A 19,661-nucleotide genomic window follows, 5' to 3' on the forward strand; every position below is an offset into this window, starting at 1 on the left:
GCTTTTAGTAATAACGCTCAAATAGACACCAACTCCTTGTCGGCCTGACCAGGCGGACCTTCTCCCCCGTCCCACCAGGCTGGAAGTGACGCAGCCGGATTTGCCTTCAAAAATTGCCGGCGGCGGTGGCGGGAGGAGGCGGCGGGCAGGGCCGGGGCGGGGCCAGCGCCGCTGCGGGAGGAAGGGGGCGGAAGAAGCGAAGGGGTCGTGGCTGGTGCCGCCGGCAGTTGCTGCTGCTGGCGCGGATGCGAGCTCCGGAGAGGAGTAAGTGAGGGAGAGGGGCCCGCGGGTGCGCCCCGGGCCGCAGGCACGGGCGGGCCCGGGCGGGGGGCGATGGCCGCGTCCCGCGTGGCGGGGCCACCCCGAGCGCTCCCGGGCACGGGCGGGCTCCGGCTGCTCTGCCCCGCGGCGGGGACTGCTGTCGCGACAGCCGTGACCACGACCAGGGAGCTCGAGGTGTCGGGGCTGCGGCTCACACGTGCTCGGCGCCGCACGGGGCATCGCCGCCGGGGGCTGCCGCTGCCCGCAGGTGCGCGCCTGGCGCGCCCGGCCCCGCAACCCGCCCGGCTGCGACACTGGCCCGGCACGGGGCTCTGCTTCCTAAGTCTGCCTTCACCCCCCACCTGCTTTGTTGGTTTTGGGCTTCTTGTCAACGTGCGGTAATCTGCGATGATGCAAGTTTACTCTCGAGAGAGAAGCTGCAGGCGGCAATTCCAGATATCTGTTCAGCCGCGGACCTCTAAACTTCCAGAGAAATTAGTTAATTTAACATTAAACGTCGAAAAGAATGAAGAGGGGAGAAAGTAGCCTGTTTAATAAAGCCTTCTGAAAGGCTTAGCCTGGAAAACATAAAATCATATGCCAGGTGTAGCACTACCTAGTGATTGTTTTTTTTTTTTTTTAATGTTTTTTATTTTGCATAAGCTGCCAGCCATGCTTATGTACGTGGCTGCTGGTGGTGGTTACTCTTAAATACAGCAACTGCATGAGAACCACTTTGTTTACCATCCAGTAAGTCTGGCAGCTCTTCTCCCCAAGTAATCAACACAATCACTTGTTGATACCAAATGTTGCTGGGTGTTATGAAGAAGAGTATTAAAGGTGAGAGGGAACTCAGAGGTGATGCAGGCCATCATGTCATCAGTAAAAATTCCTGATTCCTGAAAGCTGTTACTTTGGGGTGTTCTTTTCTCATCTGGCTTGCCAAGAGAACTTCGCAAATATTACAGGGCTGCTTTGATGTCAGAGCCTGTATAACAGGCTGAAATAATGGAAACGTGTGCGCTCTGCCAAAATTCAGGCTCTGGCTTAGTCCAGACATTAAGGTTGGAGCAAAGAACTCCTTGGAAGTATTTTCCATGTATGGCTCATACTGTTCTTCGAGTCAGCAGGTCCACCACAGTAACTTGCATACTCCAGTGTCAATATTCACTTTTAATATCTGCATATCAATCTCTTATTGTTTAAAGTTTCGGGGACTTCTTTGTGTTACAAGATTGGTGCCGTGTTCCTGGATTCTAATGTATGGCTGTGAACAGAAATTACTTACAGTCATTTCTACTGATGATTTCTCAAAGTTATTATGGAAAACATGAAGTATCCCCAGTGTTTTCTTGATAATGGTTAGACCGGTATCTTTCAAATGAAATACAAACATAAGTTCCAAAACCTCATTCTCACAAGCTTTTGTTAGGTTCAACCCTTGCTGGACTTGGCTGTTCTAAACTCTAGAAATATTTTAGGTCTTTGGAGCAAATGATAAAATGTATTTTGTAACTAGAGATGGGTTAATTTCAGGGAACCTTATATACTCACAGCTGGTGTGAAGAGTGATTATTCCTTTTGTGAAGTTTGTGTGTTTGTACACAGTGAAGTATTAAACTTGCCAGACAAAGTGCTTAGGTTATTTTCCTTTTATCCTGTTCACTGTAAACTTTATGAGCTCTTCACTGTTTCAGCAGCTGTTGGAGCCTAGATAACTCCACTGGTCATGATTCATTGAAAGGTCGTGGCTGATAAGTGCAGACCTGCTGCTATGACATCCTGTTACGTGATAGCACCAAGTATTTGTAAACACATGTGATATTGCTGAGTAAATACTTTAAAAATTATTAAGTAGTGCAGGATTAGTTTTGTGAGAGTTTTAATCCCTTCAGTTCTGGTTTAACTCTGGATTTGTGTGTAGTCACTCTTCTCCCATGTCCTCCACCCTGCTGAGCTGCCCCAGTATATTGTGACTTTCTGCCACAAACTTCAATCTACTAATCTACAGATTAGTACTCTAACTCTTCTTTTCCCCCTTAGAACTGCTTTACCATCTTCACTTACGAGTGCAGCAGACCCATGGGCTGTCCTTAGTGTATCAGCACTGACACTGCCTGAAGTCAAGTGGCAGCAGCAGTGGTGTGTCCAGACATAAGCAGAGCTAGCAGCTTTTTGTGCCTCACTTGTGCTCAAGAGCCTTGTATTTGGAAGCCACTTCAAGCTCTTTTGCTCTCATGAGTCAAGATGAAGCAACGAATTAAATTGGTTTTCTGGTTTAAACCAAATTGTCTTGCATTTTCAATAGCACTGATGAAACAGGTAGATTCCAATAGCATTATAAACTTGAGTGAGTACCTTCTTTTTTCTTTATTTCTTCCCTCAAGTTGCTAGCTTATTCTGCTTACATGTCTGTTTCTACTGTCTGTCCTTACATTCTCTGCCCTTTCTAACCTGAAAATGTCGTTGGCTCTTTTATTATGTGCAGTGGTGTCCTTTTGGTCCCAAGCTTTCATATGTTTCTGACTTTGTTTTTTTTTTTTTCATTCTAGTTATTTTTGCATTTCCAGATGAAAACTATTCTATTCTTACAAACTTTTTTTTTTCTTTTTTTGCATGAAAGTTGCTGTTCTGCTTGGATTGCTCTACAGCATTCAGTGAACAAGTTACCTATGACTTCCCTCTGTATTTAAAAGTCTAGTTTGCTTTTAGTAACTTGCTATTACTTGATTTTTAAAATGTCTATTAGCATCTTGCTCAACTTGTGATTTCTGTAGTGTTAGTCATCAGTTTGAATTCTCAGGACAGGCAAACAGGTGTATCTGGTAGGATGAGCAGGAGTGGAAAAGCTTGCTCCTAAATACAGCAGGGAAAACTTGAACATCTGTGTGATGATCCATACAGCACCTGACAAACATCTTCAGGCTCTTTGTCTTTTCCTGAGTTTATAACCAACAAAACTCCCAAGCCAAACTGTGTCTCCAAAGCCTTATTAGCCTGGGATGTGTTAGTCTTTGTAGTTGGTGGTCACATTAACTGTATCAGCTTGTAGTCATGGTGGCCAGCTGGGCGAGTCTGTGGCCGGAGTGAGATTACACCCTGTAGGTTCTGTGATAGCAGGTTTCCTGCTCACCCCAGCGGGTACCCTCTGCAGGGATGGGTGTGGGCTCTCAGAAGCCTGTCTTCACCTCCTCTTCTGCCAGAGTTTTTGCTTTTCTGGACTGCAAACTTTGACAGCAGCTATTTGCTCCAAGGGGAGATGGGGAAGGAAGCAAAAAAAGAAGAGTATGATGGCTCAGGAATGCCTGAGCTGTGTTTCTGTGCATGAAACTACTTGGGAAGGGGACAGAAAAAGGAGTGAAAACCCTAAAATGTTTGATTTGTGCTTAGCAGCCCATCTTTACAATGGAGAGCTCACATTTTAGCAATAGGTTGGCAGATGTGTGCAAAGAGTGGCTTCTGTAACCTCTGATAGTGTGTCTGAACTCGACCCTGACCTGGTCTTGAAATATATTCAGTCTTAAGTCTGTTCATTGCGCATGTGAATTCAGTGCCTCTTACATTCTTTAAATAGTTGATCTGTATCAAGTATGCTTCATCCCAGGGCTTAGCTGGAATTGCTTGTCTGCAGTTGCTTCTTCCTGGCACTGGGTACAGGTACCAAAATGAGAGTAGGATGACTCTCTTGCAGGTGTGTTTTTCTGCTGATTTTAATGTTTTCTGTGCCTGGTTAGGAAATTATGAGGAGAGTGGGGAAATTCTTGGTGTGTAAGAGACAAGAAAAGCAACGACAGCACAAATACCTTAGAAAGAAAGGGGATGGGGTATACAAGGCGCTGACAATAATGTGGGACAACTGCTCTGTGGACAGTGGCACTGTAAAGAATGAGTCCACTTCTACTGCTTTTACTGTACTTGTGTAAATAATACTTCTGTGCTGTTCTAATCTAAAAGTGTGGATTCTGTTAGTGCTGCAAAGTGGAAGTAGTCACAGTCTATGATGTTTGCTCCAAAAAGCCAGAAGCAAGCACCGCTGATGGGGAGAAACAGCATGGTTTGTATAATACGTTAAATAAAATGGATAGTTGCACAGTAAATGTTTAATTGTGGCTTTTGCCACAATTTTTTAAAAAATTTTTCTTAAATTTTTAAAAATTTTTTTGGTATTTCAGTGATAACTTAAGCCTTCGTATTTTTCAGGGGTTTCTTTTTAGGTGTAAGAATGAAGGTGATAGGAAGGTGCAAGCTGGGCATAGAAGGTGGATATTTGTTTCAAAGAAATATTAAATAGAATTGAGGATTGTAAAATCTAGCTAACAGAAGAATAGTGTTTTCCACAAGGCAAAATCAGGCTATTAAAATTCACGTGCATGGAATGTTAAGGTGAAAAAATTAACCAAACATAATGCATTAGGAAGAAGGGTTTTGATTTATTGCTTGTTTGGTGTTTTTTGCTTTTTTTTAAAACCACACAGCGCAGGCCAGGCACAGAAAAAGCTATCTTACGGTAGAAGAAAGAGTTAATTTATCTTACGGTAGAATAAAGAGTTAAAGAGAGTATGCAATTGTGACTTGTAATAATGCATTTAAATCTATTTATCTTACATGGGTTTTTTGACAGAATCTCCATGATAAGAAACAAAGCTGTGACATGAAAATTTTAATTTCTACTAATAGAACATCAATTATCTTATTTAATGACATTCATTTTAGACCTTTTTTGGTAACTAGTGTTTTCTCAACCTCTATGTTTTGATATGCCAAATGATGTAATAATCACATGAAAATACTTGCAAAAAATTGTTTCAGTACTCAGTTGGTTTTTTACTTCCTTAATATTTCTTATTTTCTTTTTCAGCTTCATGTTGAACATGAGCCTTGTTATGATCATTGAGAATGTGAAGCTGGCCCGAGAATATGCTTTACTAGGAAATTATGACTCTGCGATGGTCTACTACCAGGGAGTTCTTGACCAAATGAATAAGTATCTGTACTCTGTGAGAGATACCTATCTGCAACAGAAATGGCAGCAGGTAAACAGCACTTTTCTGGGACATTTAGAGGAAAAATAGACTTAAGTCATCGTATGACTTCTTTGTCAGTGACAAAGAACAGTCAATGGAACATGGCTCTGAGGAGCCGCTGCCCTGACAGCTATGCTGATGAGTACCCCTGTTATGCTTAAGTTTTGTAGCCTGGTATCATTCAGGTCTTATTTCCCTCAATGTTTTAATGTTTTAAGGTCCTTAATAGCAAGTTGATAATTTGTCCTCAACAAAAACCCTCTTTTTTTTTTAATTGATATTCTGCCTATTGGGTCGATACTTCTGATTGATAAAATATCTATTATGTTCTGTCATACCTGTTTAATCTGCAAAATTTGTCTAAAGTCTCTTTGATGTTAAATCCAAAACCTTTTCATTTGTTCTTTAAAATGTGCTGAGGAAGGCAGAAAACCTCCTTAATATCTAATGTGCGTAATTCTTGTTTATTGAAGTAGAATTAGGTAGCTCGTTAAACCCTGTGGAATCCATCCAGGCATTACATGGGCTTGAACAGAGGACTGTTACAAACTTATTTCCAATGTGCTTAATCTACCTTTTTTTTAAAATCAGGTTTGGCAGGAGATAAGTGTGGAAGCTAAGCATGTGAAAGATATAATGAAAACACTGGAGAGTTTTAAACTAGACAATACTCCATTGAAAGCCTCACAACAAGAATTACCAGCTCACGATGCAGAAGTCTGGTCTTTGCCAGTACCTGCTGAACGTAGGTAAGAGGAAACCTGAAGGCCTAAATTAATATTTATCAGGACAAAGTGTGCTTTGACTTCAACCTGTTGTGGTGTAATTTTTGTTCTTGAGCTTACACTTGTACCAGTAGCTTGACACTATTTGTGGTGAAGGAGGTGTCATTTTGAGGCAGCCTAATCCAAGATATTCTGAGGGTTTTATCTTGCATAGTCCTGACTAATGTCAAGCTTCTTCCCCCCACACACTGTTGCCTGAGTTGTTTGGTTTTTGGGTTTGAGCTTTTGTTTCACTTTTGTCTCTGTTGGCATTAATTAACTGGTTCAGGATGCTGAAGACATTGTTCTGTGTGTCTAGTGTTTTATTGTTTGATTTTTTTTTCCCTAACACATACGTGTGGTAGCATGAAGGAGGGGATAGGAATAAGTGCAAAGCAGACACAGAACTGTGCATTTTGACAGAAAGTGACTGTTGGATTACTTTATCTGTATTGTCAAATGATTGTTCATTTGTTAATTTTTTTCTAAGCTACATATTACTTCTACTGATGAAATACACAAAGCAAGGCGCTTGTTTTAAGCAAGCAGACACTGAGCTTGTGGCACAGGGAAAATGGAGTTTTAGTCACTATCTAAAAATATGCCTTGTTCCTGATGTACAGATTTTTGTCTTGAGCAAAATGGCTTTTCAGTTTGTAACCATTTGGTTTGGTTATGTAGTGCTCACCAGTGGCTTTACACTGAGGCTTTTTGCATATGTTACAACTAATTAGACCTTCGCCAGGACCCAGGAAGCGGCAGTCTGCTCCATGCAGTGATTGCAGAGGTCACAATAATCGTGTAAGCGCAGCAGTCAGAGGCTCTCACCGTCCATCCTCTCGAAACCCCAATGACAAAGGGAAGGCAGTCCGCAGCCGGGAAAAAAAGGATCAGCAAAATAAAGGAAAAGAGGAAAAGGTAAACTTGCAAATATCTTCATGGAGTTGAGAAACTCAGTTGTGCTTTCTTACTACTGAGTGTGTTCGAAAATGCCATGCCTATAAAATGTTTCTTCTCTTCATGTCAGTGTGCTGATTTAAATCTCACCTTGTAAGGTGTCTTCTCTTTGTGCACAGTGTTGCTTATGGATTAATTAAAAATAAGCAGTCAGTCTGGGAAGTTGGGATCTGGTAAATGTATCTGAAGGTGGGTGCCAAGAGGATGTTTCCAGGCTCCTCTTCTTGGTGGCACCCAGCAATAGGACAAGAGGCAACAGGTGGAAGCTGATGCACAGGGAGTTCCACCTGAGCATGAGGAAGCACTTTTCTACTGGGTGACCATGGACTGGAACAGATTGTCCAGAGAGGTTGTGGAGTCTCCCTCACTGGAGATACTCAAGATCCATCTGGACACAATCCTGTGCCACGTGCTGTGGGATGACCCTGCTTGAGCAGGGAGGTTGGACCAGATGTCCCACTGTGGTCCTTTCAAATCCAGCCCGTTCTGTGATTCTGTAACGTGTTTACTGCAACTTGAAGGCAGTTGTTTAAAATTATACTGCTACCTTTCTGAAGTAGAGCATGGTGGAACTCATTCACATGGGATGTCCTTGTGACTTAATTACTTTGAGTATAATTTAAACTAAGATTGACATGCCTCTTCCAAAGCATATCAAGATTTACTTAATCCTTAAATGAGACCCTTATACTTTTTTTTTTCTTTTGAAGCTGTATTATAGCTCCATACTCTTCAGTTGTAAGGGAACAAAACCCCAGCATACTTGAACTATGATCTGTTCTTGGCAGAGTGCTTTAATTTTTGTTTTGTATTCTGGTCTCTATAAATTTAGCAGATGACCCAGGCAAGAGAGACCATACAGGAAATAGTAGATTCATAGTTTTCCAGGGTCTAAATAAATAAAATATCCATGCAATAGTTTATTACCTTCAGCAACCTTAAGTTGTGGCAAGGTGTCATGGCCTGTGGAGATAGTATAATTTAAAAGGGTGGAATTGTTTAGCTGTGTAAGCTACTACTTTGATTAGGAGCTAAATTAGATTGTCTTTGAGTGATAATCCTCTCTCCGTCAGAATATACCCACAGAGAGACAGGCTAGGTCTCTTTTTCTCTTTTACAGTTGTTCTGCCATCACCAGTGCTTGCTGTTAAATGTATAAAACCAGGGTATGTCTAGTGCATTTTATTTCCTTTCAGTTGCATGGTCTCTGCTGTTTGAGCCCTTTTGACTATGTAGGTTCTTTGCTTCAACTCTGCTGCAGAGCTGCTTCTCTGCTGTTCATGTCCATGCTTCTGTATCAGTTAATTAACTCTGGTTTTACCCCTGTTGTCTCCCTGCAGATCATCATTGCTCGTTCTACATACGAAAGTCATGCTTAATTTTTTTCTTTTTTGTGTCCCACATATGTGGCATATTTATGACAGTTTGAGAATTTGAGATACTCTGTGTGCCACTTGGTAGTCCAGTCTTAGACGTAATTTTCCCCTGCTCTGTCTCAGATTACTGTGAGAGAAGAGGCAGAAACTGTTACGCTGGGATAGTTATATGCAGTTTCGATTAGGTACCAAAGCAAAGAAACTTATCAGTACAATATGCTGGGGAGAAGGAAATGGAACCAGGGCAGTACAGAAATCTGGGTAAAACACACAGATCCATCCTGCAGTGCAACTGTAATATGGATGCTTCATAATTTTCATGCTGGTTTATGTTGCCACCTTCTAAAAATATGATGCTGTTGTGGACTTGTAGTAAAAATTCATTAGTAGCATAACCATTGTTATGTATTTACATTGTTATGTCCTTTATGTGTAGAACAAATCCACATCTGAGATTTCAGAGTCTGAACCAAAGAAATTTGATAGTACTGGATATGACAAAGATTTAGTAGAAGCTTTGGAAAGAGATATAATTTCTCAGAATCCCAACATTCGATGGTAAGTTTGAGTACTGCTGCTAGTCTCTTGAGTTGTTTCTATTTCCTCTCACATGATATCACAAGAACGAAGTATTTTTAAATACTTAATTTTAACAGATACTTAGATATAAAAATCACATACATGTTTTCTGTACTGCCTTGAAATAGGTAACTAAACTTTTTATGTAGTTGAATACTTCAAACAGTCAAAAATTATTTTTCCACACATAGATTCATATAATAATTTGACCTTTAAAGGTCAGCTAAGGCAGTCCCCTTCCATGGCAGGGGCATCCTTCTCTAAATCAGGCTGCCTAAAGTTCTGCCCAACTTGGCCGTATGAAACCTCTCAAAATTTTCTGAGTCCTAAAATCAGTTTTTGAGATACTCTTTCACAATGTAAAAGTTTCTAATGTCTGTCAGTGTCTCTTCATTTGAAAATCTGTTTTGGTACTCTGAGGCATATCAAGACAGCAAGCTGGTTGACAAAGAAGTTAAGTCAATATTGGAGCCCTTTGAAATGTTGCTGGATGAAATGTAGCCACTAGTATAAAATATAATCCTGTGCCAGTACCTTTACATAAATGTGTTAAATATTAAACCTCATACAAAGGTTGTTTTGTGTTCCAAATGTTTCCAAGATTAGTTGGTTTTGTGGGGATTAAATGAGCAAAAATCTTCTGGCAAATAAAGTAGGCTTTAAAAAAACCCAAACAGTCCCACAAAACACTTTGTGTGCATGCAACTGTCTTGTATTTCAGTTAAATGTTTAAATATATGTTTCAGTTTTTATATTGAATCCTAAATTGCAACTACAGATTTGAAACTAATTCTTCATATAGATGTGTTTTGAAGCCAAAATGTTACTTGGGCACATGCTGATAAGAGGAATGCCCTGAAAGTTACTTTCAAGGAAATAAGACCAGCCTATAAGGTATCTAAGAACTAATACTTTTTAGAATTCTTTTTCAGAGTTACAAAATTCTGATTAATTCTGCTCCATTTACTAGTCTTCAGCAAGTTGTTCTTGTAACAATGAAAGGTGGTATTTAAGTTTCATGGACATCCAACCTCTCAGCAAAATAGGAAAGCATAATTGGTAGTTAGCCTAAGGGTAACCAACCTGCTTTCTTCTGCTTGTCTTTGAATACTGACAATGGTGCTCTAGTGAAATAGTTCTTTTTTTTTTTTTGCTTTTGCATCCATCTAGAGTCTACCAGGCAGATATCGATTGTAGCTGTTACAGGCTTTTGCCTTTAGAAAGTAAATAATTCAGGAAAATGAATTAGATTTATGGGATAGCCAATGGGTAACAAGAAGTTTAATTGTGTGGTTTTTTAGAGCTGTGGAGTAATTCTTTTGCCTGCTGTCTGAATCTGTCAAACAACTTTCTCTTTCTTGTCAGGGATGACATTGCTGATTTAGTAGAAGCCAAAAAGCTGCTTAAGGAAGCTGTAGTTTTACCAATGTGGATGCCAGAGTTTTTCAAGGGGATTAGAAGACCATGGAAGGTATGAAAGAATCTGCTACTGCGATCATAAGTAGGATTTTGAGATTGGATCTTGACAGAACAAGAAATTTCAGAAGTTTTACAGTTTAAATAAATTCTTCCTGCATTTTAGTAACAAAATTTATTGTAAATGATAACAAAATAAAAATGTTAACCACATGCCTGCACGCAGTCTTCAGCTACGTGTTTGTGAGTAAGCAATGATATTCATTATTTACCTTTGAATAACTTTTCAAGGGAAAGTTTCTATCCAGTAGTTTACTATTACCATAAATAAACTTGTAAAATTCTGGTTTGATTCTTGTCCTAAAAGTGGTTCTTCTTTATTTTAATAGGGTGTGCTGATGGTTGGTCCTCCTGGTACTGGAAAGACCCTCCTAGCAAAAGCTGTAGCCACTGAATGCAAGACAACTTTTTTCAATGTTTCTTCCTCCACACTTACCTCAAAATACAGAGGAGAATCTGAGAAACTTGTCCGTCTGCTGTTTGAAATGGTGATTTAAGTTTATGAACATGAACAGTGGGATAATAAAGTAGAATCACCTCTGAAACAGTGAAACCTTACCAAGGTTTCAAACTCAGCGTTCATAAACAGTTCTCCAAACTTCAAATGCAAGGGGCATTTCTGATTTGTCCATTTGCATTTCAAGACTATTCCTAAATAGATTTATAAAAGCTGAAAAATAGGTTGTCTTTTATTTTCAGGGTTAGTTTACTACATTAGAGGTAGCTCACTATAAACTGGTCAGTGCTGCATAACATACTTGAATGTAAATCTAGGGTTGGAATTAATTGCTTTCTGGGTGAGAACCCTATTTAGGCTGTGTGTTTTATTGTTTTTGTGGGTGGTTTGCTGTTTGTGGTTAAAAGAAGTGGCCTTCCAAACTGTAGTTGGCTTCAGAGCACATAATGCTTGAAATAATACTCAGAAAATAGTTGTCTTTTTTTTCCCATGTGTTTCCAGGTGTGTGTGCAGTGTTTGCTAGGGTGCCTAGCACTGAAGGGGACAGCAGAGTTGCAATTACTGTAATCAGAAAAGGCAGTAAATAAGATCTTTTACATTATAGTTTGCTAGGCGGGATACCAGCTCGTTTAGTGTGATTGGTCAAAAATGCAGATAACACGATGAACAGCAACTCAACTGCTCTAAGACAATAGCTTTTATTATCCTGGATCCTTGTCTTTAAATGCTCTTGTTTTCAAAAAGGTCAGTTATTCTGCAGTTGACTTATCTCTTGGACAGGTTCCATGTCATGGTTTCCCAGCTTAACATTCATCCTGGCTTTAACTCAAATCTTACTCAAGCATTCTGTGATGACTTTCACTGTTAAAAATGTTACTCCTAATGTGGGAAATTACCTATAGCTTATGAAATGTTTGTTTATAGCCCTAACAACTAGAGGACTTTGCCTAAAGCTCTTCTGCTCAAATGCTCTGGATAAATGCAGAGCTGCTCTGTACCTGAGTGCTGAAGTCTATGAAGGGTGGGGATTGTGTGATACTTAGAAGCTGGGGTAAATTACATCACTACTCAGCTCTGAATATGCTACTACTTCTTAAATGGGAGTGAACTGCTATTTCAGCTTCTGCTTTGTCTTTTGCTTTCTTCAGGCTCGATTTTACGCCCCAACAACCATATTTATTGATGAGATAGATTCCATCTGTAGCCGCAGGGGAACTTCGGAGGAGCACGAAGCCAGCCGACGTGTGAAGGCAGAACTGCTAGTTCAAATGGATGGTAAATAACCTGATCACTGGGAGCTGCTGGGCTGGAGGAAACTTGAGGGACAAAAAAGAAAGAGGATAACTTCATTCTTCAGAAGCAGTTTTTAGAAATGATCTTATAGTAATGACCCAGAATACAGAAGTGGAAAATGCAAGATTTCAAAAGGGCAAGAGAAAAAACCCTGCTTCTCAGTCTTTGCTTGGCATATCACTCACTTCTTTGAAATTAAGTAAAAAGTGGTTCAAAAGAACTGTTACCCATTTCTATTTAAACTTTGAAGGCAGCATTACATTTAATTTCTTTGGCATCTCTTTTCTCCTAAAAATATAAATAACAAGTGAAGATCCTCTGTTTTATAGAAGTGGTTGGGAGAGTTTTCATTTTAAAATACTGAGTTCACTACAGATATGTGGCTAATATCAACAAAGTTCAAAAGTAGGTAACAAAACAGAGTTCTGTAGTGGTATTCATTTTATATTCTGGGGAGCAGAGAGAAGGAAAGGAACTACTGAGAAGTGCTAATCCATTGTGATTTGTGGTAGAATTCCCTGAGTCAGAAGATTTGCATATTTATTTCTCCTCCTCTGATGTTGGTACCCTTTTATTTTTGTCTTTAAAGAGCTGCAGAGCTCTAATACTGTTCTCATATCAAGTATGTACATAATCAGATTTTATTAGTAAGAACTATTTGAATCCTTTTACTTAGTATTCATAAATGGTGTTCTATATGCAGACTAGGTACAGTGGCTATCCCACAGCCTAACCCTGTTCTAAGCAAAAACAGTAGATACAGAGAGCAGCAACTTAAAAAAATTACATTTGTCTTGTTGTAGCAGATTAATAGTATTTAGAAACTGAGGTGTTCTGTTTGTCTCTAAGATGTTGTGATTTAGTCCACCAAATTTAAACATTCACTTCAGCAGTTTGTACAGTCCACCTGTACATAAGAAACCTTTGGCCTGACTTCAGAAGTGAAGACACCTTGTAGGGGAGTCATGCTGCTTCTGTGTGGCTGCTGGGTTTTGGTGTGTGAATAATGTGGGGTTGTTGGTTTTTGGTGTGTGAATAATGTGAGGATGTTGGTTTTTGGTGTGGTGATGGTGTTGGGCATTGTTTTGTTTCCTCATATGCTGCTACAAGATGTTGATGTGAAAATTGAACCACTTTTGTGGCAGAAGTACAAACAGCTCTGCTGTAAAACCATTCTAGCTGTGATCGAGAGGAACTTCCTGGTCTGAGCAGTGGCCTTATGCCCCTGCTGCTGTTTAAACCAAGTTTCCATTTATGCTTGCAGGCTGTCATAGAGATGAAAAAGCAGACTCTGTTGCGCTTGGTGATTCTATTATGCTTGGGCTCATTAAAGTGCAATAGAGCAGCTGCTTTAACACTGCAGAACTGTTTTCTCTGTAGGTGAAATTTCAAAAAACATAAGCTTATTTTCCCTCCTCTTTCTTCTACTGCAGGTGTTGGAGGGGCGACTGAAAATGATGATCCTTCTAAGATGGTCATGGTACTTGCTGCTACTAATTTTCCTTGGGATATTGATGAAGCCCTAAGACGGAGGCTAGAAAAGAGAATTTACATTCCTTTACCATCAGGTATGAAGAATTGGGGAGAGGAGTGGTTAAAAATTCTAAAATCTAAACTTTATCAACATTCTTGTAGTTTTGATCACTTGGCTTAAAAATCTAATTGATATGTTTATGCAAATTCATTTATGGATTCAGGACCAGCTTAAATCTAAATGAGAACATTTACTCTTGTAGCAAGTACAGCTTTTTCTCATTCTTCCTTCTGATCCTCCTTCAATTTATTATTTATCTTCAGAAAGCAAATTGTACAGACTTAACTTTCTTTTCTGTGATTAGCCAAAGGTAGAGAGGAACTCCTGAAAATAAATCTGCGAGAGCTGGAACTGGCTGATGATGTTGACCTTGCAAACATAGCTGAGAAAATGGAGGGTTATTCAGGTGCAGACATTACCAACGTATGCAGGTAAGTTGAAATTGCATCATTTGTATTACTACTGCTGAAACTTTGGGAAAACTGTTTGTGAGATAACCAGTTTAACATGATTAAAGATAATGTGATTAAAGTTTTATGTATGGCTAAAAGGTGAAATACTGCATTAATATTAACCTAAATTTCCATTTGAAGAGTAGTTGCAGCCTAGTAATCTAATAAGCTGTGGTAAAATTCCGCCTTCTTTCATATAGGCTAAACTCCTTGCAAGAGGACTATTCAGTGGATGGTAAACTTTAACTTGCGAAGTTGCAATCATTCTGCAGAAATCCATATATAAGAGGCAACAGTGATAGAGGCTGGAATAACTAAAGTAAAAACATGGAGTTTTCTTCTTTCATGACATGGAAAAGGTGCCCAGTCTTGTGTGATGGTACAGGAGCTGTGTACTCAGCACATTGGTTTTTGTGATGAGACTGACTGAAGTTTTCTGCTACCTCCTTCATTTCCCTGTCTCCTCTGTACTGTCGGCACACAGTTGTTTGTGGGCCTATTCTCTAGCCTAGATTCCTGAAATAATTAACTAAAAATATCTTCTAATTCTTCCCTTATATTTTCTTTGAGAAATTGGAAAGGGGAGGACTGATCTGTTAAGAGACAAATGTCAGTTGTCCTGTTTACATCAGAAGACTTGCACTGGCACAGTTGTGGCAGTAGCAGACTCTGAGATCTGCAGGACAGGACAGAGAACTGAAGCTGCGTAAGATGCTGTTGTCATCTGTGTAATGCTGCTTTCAGGCTTTGGAGCAGCACTGAAGCATGGCAGGGCAAGGCTTGAGCTCCTGGTTGTTCCAGCCCAACCTTTGTGGGGCTGTGCTTTGAGCAGGGAGAGAGAGCTGGAGTAAAACACCTCCCGGCTGCTTCCTCAAACGCGGATCCGTTTCTTGCCTAGATTCTTAGCGCGGCTCTGCAGACACGTGTCAGCACAGCTGAGAGGACAATGTGCTGTGCCACAGGGATGAAAGCAAGTAGCCTGTATGCAAAGCTGCCACCAAAGGGTCTGTGAGCAGGGCCACTGCAGACTGAGCTAAGTTTGGAGCCTCAGTATGGTTTGCTGAACAAACCTTGCGCAGTGTCTGCGAAAAGAATGGTATGTTAGCTGCTCTGAATATGTGTTGTGGAGATTTGTTTCATTTGTAGGTTTGTGAGATGAATTTCTGGTGTTCTTTTGATCAGTCTTGGTTCTGCTATGAAGGGAGTTTTTGCTAATGGGTTCATGTTATATGAAAGAGAATTTATTTGGTCTGCTGCTTTGTGAATTTTAGCTGCAGTTTGTCTCCTTCAGTCTGTTCAGTGTTAATTGTTTGTAATTAATTTTATACTGAATATCAATACACTTATTTTAGAAATGAAAATACTTGTAATGTTTTTCAGTGAATTGTGTATATGTATTTGTGCACAATTGCTTTTGATTTTTTTTAACCAAAGCTCATTTGTATAAATACTATTAAACAAAGAAAAAAGGTAAACAGATTAAAATAGACACAAAGAAGCATCTGAATCTTCTATTTGTGGCAGTCTCTGAAGTGATGACTGAGGTGGTAGCAGCATCTGAGATTTGGATGTACATGGTTTGAAATCGCTAAGAAAGTATTTGTATAAGCATGTGCATTTACACATTATTCATGGTGTCAGGAGAAATGGCTCTTGGATATGATTGTTTCATTTACATTAAGACAAAAATATGTGGATGATTTAAAAGTGCTTTTTTATGGTTCAGGCTTTCAGTATTTATAAGCACAGTAAAGTTCAAACCTGAATACTATGACAGTTCTTGCTAGCGACACAAGCAAAACATAATAAAGTGGACTGAGAACTCTGGTTTACTGAAATGACCCTCCTATCTTAAAGAATTTGAGGTGAAGTCCAAAGTTTGCTGAGCCAGAGTGAAAACCAGAGGCAACACTGTAGTTCCTAGCAGTCAGCATATAACCAGGGGGGAATGAAAGTAAACCTTCATTTTAAAATGACATTCAGGAAATACAAATTGCAGAGTAGATGTGAGTGTGGACTAATTTTGAATCATTTTGAGTGGACTGTCAATGTTGAAAGGCTCTTAGAACAGAACTGGCCCCTGCTGTGTCTTCCAGAGGGTGGCTGCCTGTTTTTGAATAGAGCTTTGGTCTCCAGGCACCAAGAGTGCATTTGAGAAAGCACCAGGAGTTCAGTTTGGAATGACTGTCCATAAAATGACTTTACAAAAGGAAGTGGTGGCAGCTGCACTTCAGTTCTGTCAGTGTGTTAAGGTGTGATGGGCTTGTTGATTGCTTGGCTGGATTATTTTTGCTGGACTTTCTTTTTTTAACTGCTGTCTGGAAGCAAATTAGACGCATGGAATGTCCCGTCCACCCATTGCATAGCAGTAGCCTGTGGTTTACAAATGATGTGGTAACAGTGAAGCATGGTGATATTTGGTTGAGATGGAGTTCAGCAAGGCAACATTTTGGTTGTTCTGAAATTTTAGTTCCTGTATTAGAGATTTTAATTTATTAATTAACACTGAGATTAGCTCATTAGTTGGTCAGAGAATGGTGCTAATAATATCAAGGTTGTGGATTTGATCCCTGTACAGGCTGTTCATTTAAGAGTTGGACTTGATGATCCTTGTGGGTCATCTTGGAATATTATGTGATTCTGTGAATTATTTAGTAAATTCCTGAAGTCTGACTTACAGTTTCCTTTAGCAGGAGGGGATGGTACTGAAAAAGAATATGCTCAAACCCTTTTTCTAAATCCTTCCAGAAGGCAGCATGTAAATCTTTCTCTCTTTGGATTCTCACCTTCTGATATGACACAATATACTATTGTGATATCACCGAGATTACACTTCCATCGTTTTAATGCTGGATGATAAAGCAGCGTTTTCTTATGATAAGATCTATAGCAATGAATTAGCAGGAACTTCAGCTTTCCAGTGCTACCTAATTATCACCTCACAGCTCATCACCTGCTGCTACCAGATTCACTGCTGGAAATCTAAATGTAGTCAAACCTAACACAAAAGAAGAAAATAACACACTTTTAGAAACATTAAGGCCAGAAGTTTGAGGAGCTACAGACAGAACAGATTTTATTGAACACTTCACTCTTGAGTGTACAGGTTGGAGATAGATACTGTTGACACTTCTGTCTTTCAAATGGGATTCCTGTTCAAACCAGGAAACATTCAAAACACTCCAGCTACTCCTATATGTAGGAGGAATGAAATTGTTATTGCCTTGTTCCTTTTTAAAAATACAGCTACATCATAGGCATGCAGTGACATCAGCTAAACCAGTTTGTCTTTACCTCTTTTGCCTAGCCTGTGAATTGTAGCTATTCAGGTACCTGGTGAGGATAATGCCGTGTTTGAAAAATATGGATAACGTGGTGTTGTGGTTTGTATAAGAACTTGGAGGTCTTCCCATAAATGTTTACAGTTCTTTATTGAGTCTTTTTGAATGCAGCAGCTTAACTCAAATGCTGTGTTGAACCTTTCAAACAACTGAACTCATCATCCTGTATTGAGTAATGATTTTACTTTCTTACCCTCCTGACTAGAGATGCATCATTGATGGCTATGAGGAGGCGTATTGAAGGCTTGACACCAGAAGAAATAAGAAATCTTCCCCGGGATGAAATGCACATGCCAACAACTATGGAAGACTTTGAAATAGCTTTGAAGAAAGTTTCTAAATCTGTTTCTGCAGCGGACATTGAGAAATATGAGAAGTGGATAGTTGAGTTTGGATCATGTTGAGTTGTCTTCTCTTGAAGAAACCACCTTGTGTCTTAAAACAGCTTTAGAAGTAATCAGTGATGTGTCAGTGCACTGCATGCTCTTTTTAACTTTTGTAATTTAAGAGCAACAGATGTCTAAATAAATTTTTTTTCTAAAATGCAAGTTCTGCCTAGCTCTCTCTGAACTAGCTCAGAAATCGCCCATTTTTCTCAAATGCTGATGGTATCTGATTTGATTTTAAAGATTTTAAAATTACTTTAATACTAGAACTCCTTTCATCAGAATACTTACTCTTGGAAAAATTGCTGTTGTGTCAATAAAACTCCCCACATTAGCCCTGGTAAGTGAGTCAAGGATGCTGGGAATTTGAAAATGGACAAACAAGATGCAGTTACACAGATAGTTTTCCTAGCTGAGTAAGAAGAATGCTACCCTTAAACTGTTGTTAAAGAACCTCTGCAAAGACTGAGATATGGAACAGTTAATGGAATCTGTGAAGTTTCAGCAAAGGTTTTGATCTTTACAGGTTTACAGTAGCTGTTAAATAATATTAAAATACATCCAGCCAGTGTAAGCTAATTCTGTGCAGCCAGCAGTGATGTTGTCACATGTGTAGTTTCCTTGTTAGTCAGAGATCAAAAGCTTTCTGGCATTAATTCTGAAATAGGTGTTTCTTCCTTGACTGACTGGTACCGCAACCAGCAAAATGCTACACTGCTGAGCTGGGTCCTGGTTTACACAGGATAAGGCAGCATGTGCTGTATTAGTGCTCAATTGCTAACCCTGACTTCACAACTAACATAAAATCTAAATTCTTGGCTTTTGTTACTTAACTGCTACATGCCACTTATGATCTGAGACTAGTTCTGCAGTAATCATCCAGATAATAATTTTAGATTTTGGTGAACAGTGAGAATTGTAACTAAACCACCTTTCATTTCTATCCATCTTCCACTGTTTGGGAAACACATCCTCCTGCTAGCCCCTCCCAGTGCAGCCAGCTGTAGCTGTGCTTATGGGTAAACTTGATTTTTCATGAATCAAATAGGACTTGTTCCAGCTGGTAGGTACATGCTGTGTAAAGCTGGCTGTCTCTTCAGATGCTGCAAGGTGGGCAGGAAGGACAAATGGCAACGTTGCAGTCTGAGTAGGAGGCAAGTGCACCTCAGAGACACAGCTGTGTAAATGCCATTATTGTGAGCATCTTGTTCACGTGCCTAAAATTGATTGCTATGCTGTGAGTGACAGCTGGACATGCTAAAAAGAGGCTTCCAGCAGTGTCAGCAATGAGAGGCTCAAGACACTGAGATCTTGTGAGAGCTCCTGAATCCCTGGGTGGATCTGGCACAATGAACCCAGAAATGAAAGGAAAAAGTTGAGTGAGTATACAGGTGTCTACATTTATAGGTTTCCATTTCCAGGATGGAAAACAAACTTACTATTTTTGGATAGTCCTATGTGTCAGAGTTAATAAAAATACACAGTATGTTGAAGATGTGGATACTCTTAATATTTATTTTTCTGTTTGTATTGTAAGGATGAGAGTGTAGCAGTCAGCTGTTGTTGCAGATTTCTTCTTGTAATTCACTGCAAACGAACCAGAATACTTAATCTGTCTCCCACATAAGAAGGGAGAATAGGCAAGCTTTGCTCCTTGGCAGCGGTCCATTAAGGAACCACTTAGACTCAGTGATATATTTTGAGATAAACTCTCCTAAAGGTCTCCTAAAGTAAACCTCAAGTTAAAAGCAGTAGCTTAGT

At 39.7% G+C, this 19,661-nt stretch overlaps 1 protein-coding gene across 2 annotated transcripts; it reads left to right on the forward strand.

The window, feature by feature from the left end:
* The first annotated feature begins 171 nt into the window (after positions 1–171).
* On the forward strand, positions 172–18,062 carry KATNA1 (katanin catalytic subunit A1). Of its 2 annotated transcripts, none has more exons than XM_033056025.1 (11): positions 172–264; positions 5,120–5,294; positions 5,877–6,034; positions 6,784–6,967; positions 8,819–8,940; positions 10,327–10,432; positions 10,767–10,925; positions 12,043–12,169; positions 13,621–13,755; positions 14,026–14,152; positions 17,720–18,062. In XM_033056025.1, exons 2-11 carry the CDS (start codon positions 5,124–5,126, stop codon positions 17,916–17,918), a joined length of 1,488 nt encoding a protein of 495 aa, XP_032911916.1. In that variant the 5' UTR covers positions 172–264; positions 5,120–5,123; the 3' UTR covers positions 17,919–18,062. The 2 variants fall into 2 exon arrangements, with proteins under 2 accessions (XP_032911916.1, XP_032911917.1); XM_033056026.2 differs by lacking the exon at positions 172–264 and adding an exon at positions 3,733–3,952.
* Positions 18,063–19,661: the final 1,599 nt, after the last annotated feature.

The sequence above is a fragment of the Catharus ustulatus genome, chromosome 3, assembly GCF_009819885.2.
Source record: "Catharus ustulatus isolate bCatUst1 chromosome 3, bCatUst1.pri.v2, whole genome shotgun sequence".
NCBI classification, from domain to species: Eukaryota; Metazoa; Chordata; class Aves; order Passeriformes; family Turdidae; genus Catharus; species Catharus ustulatus.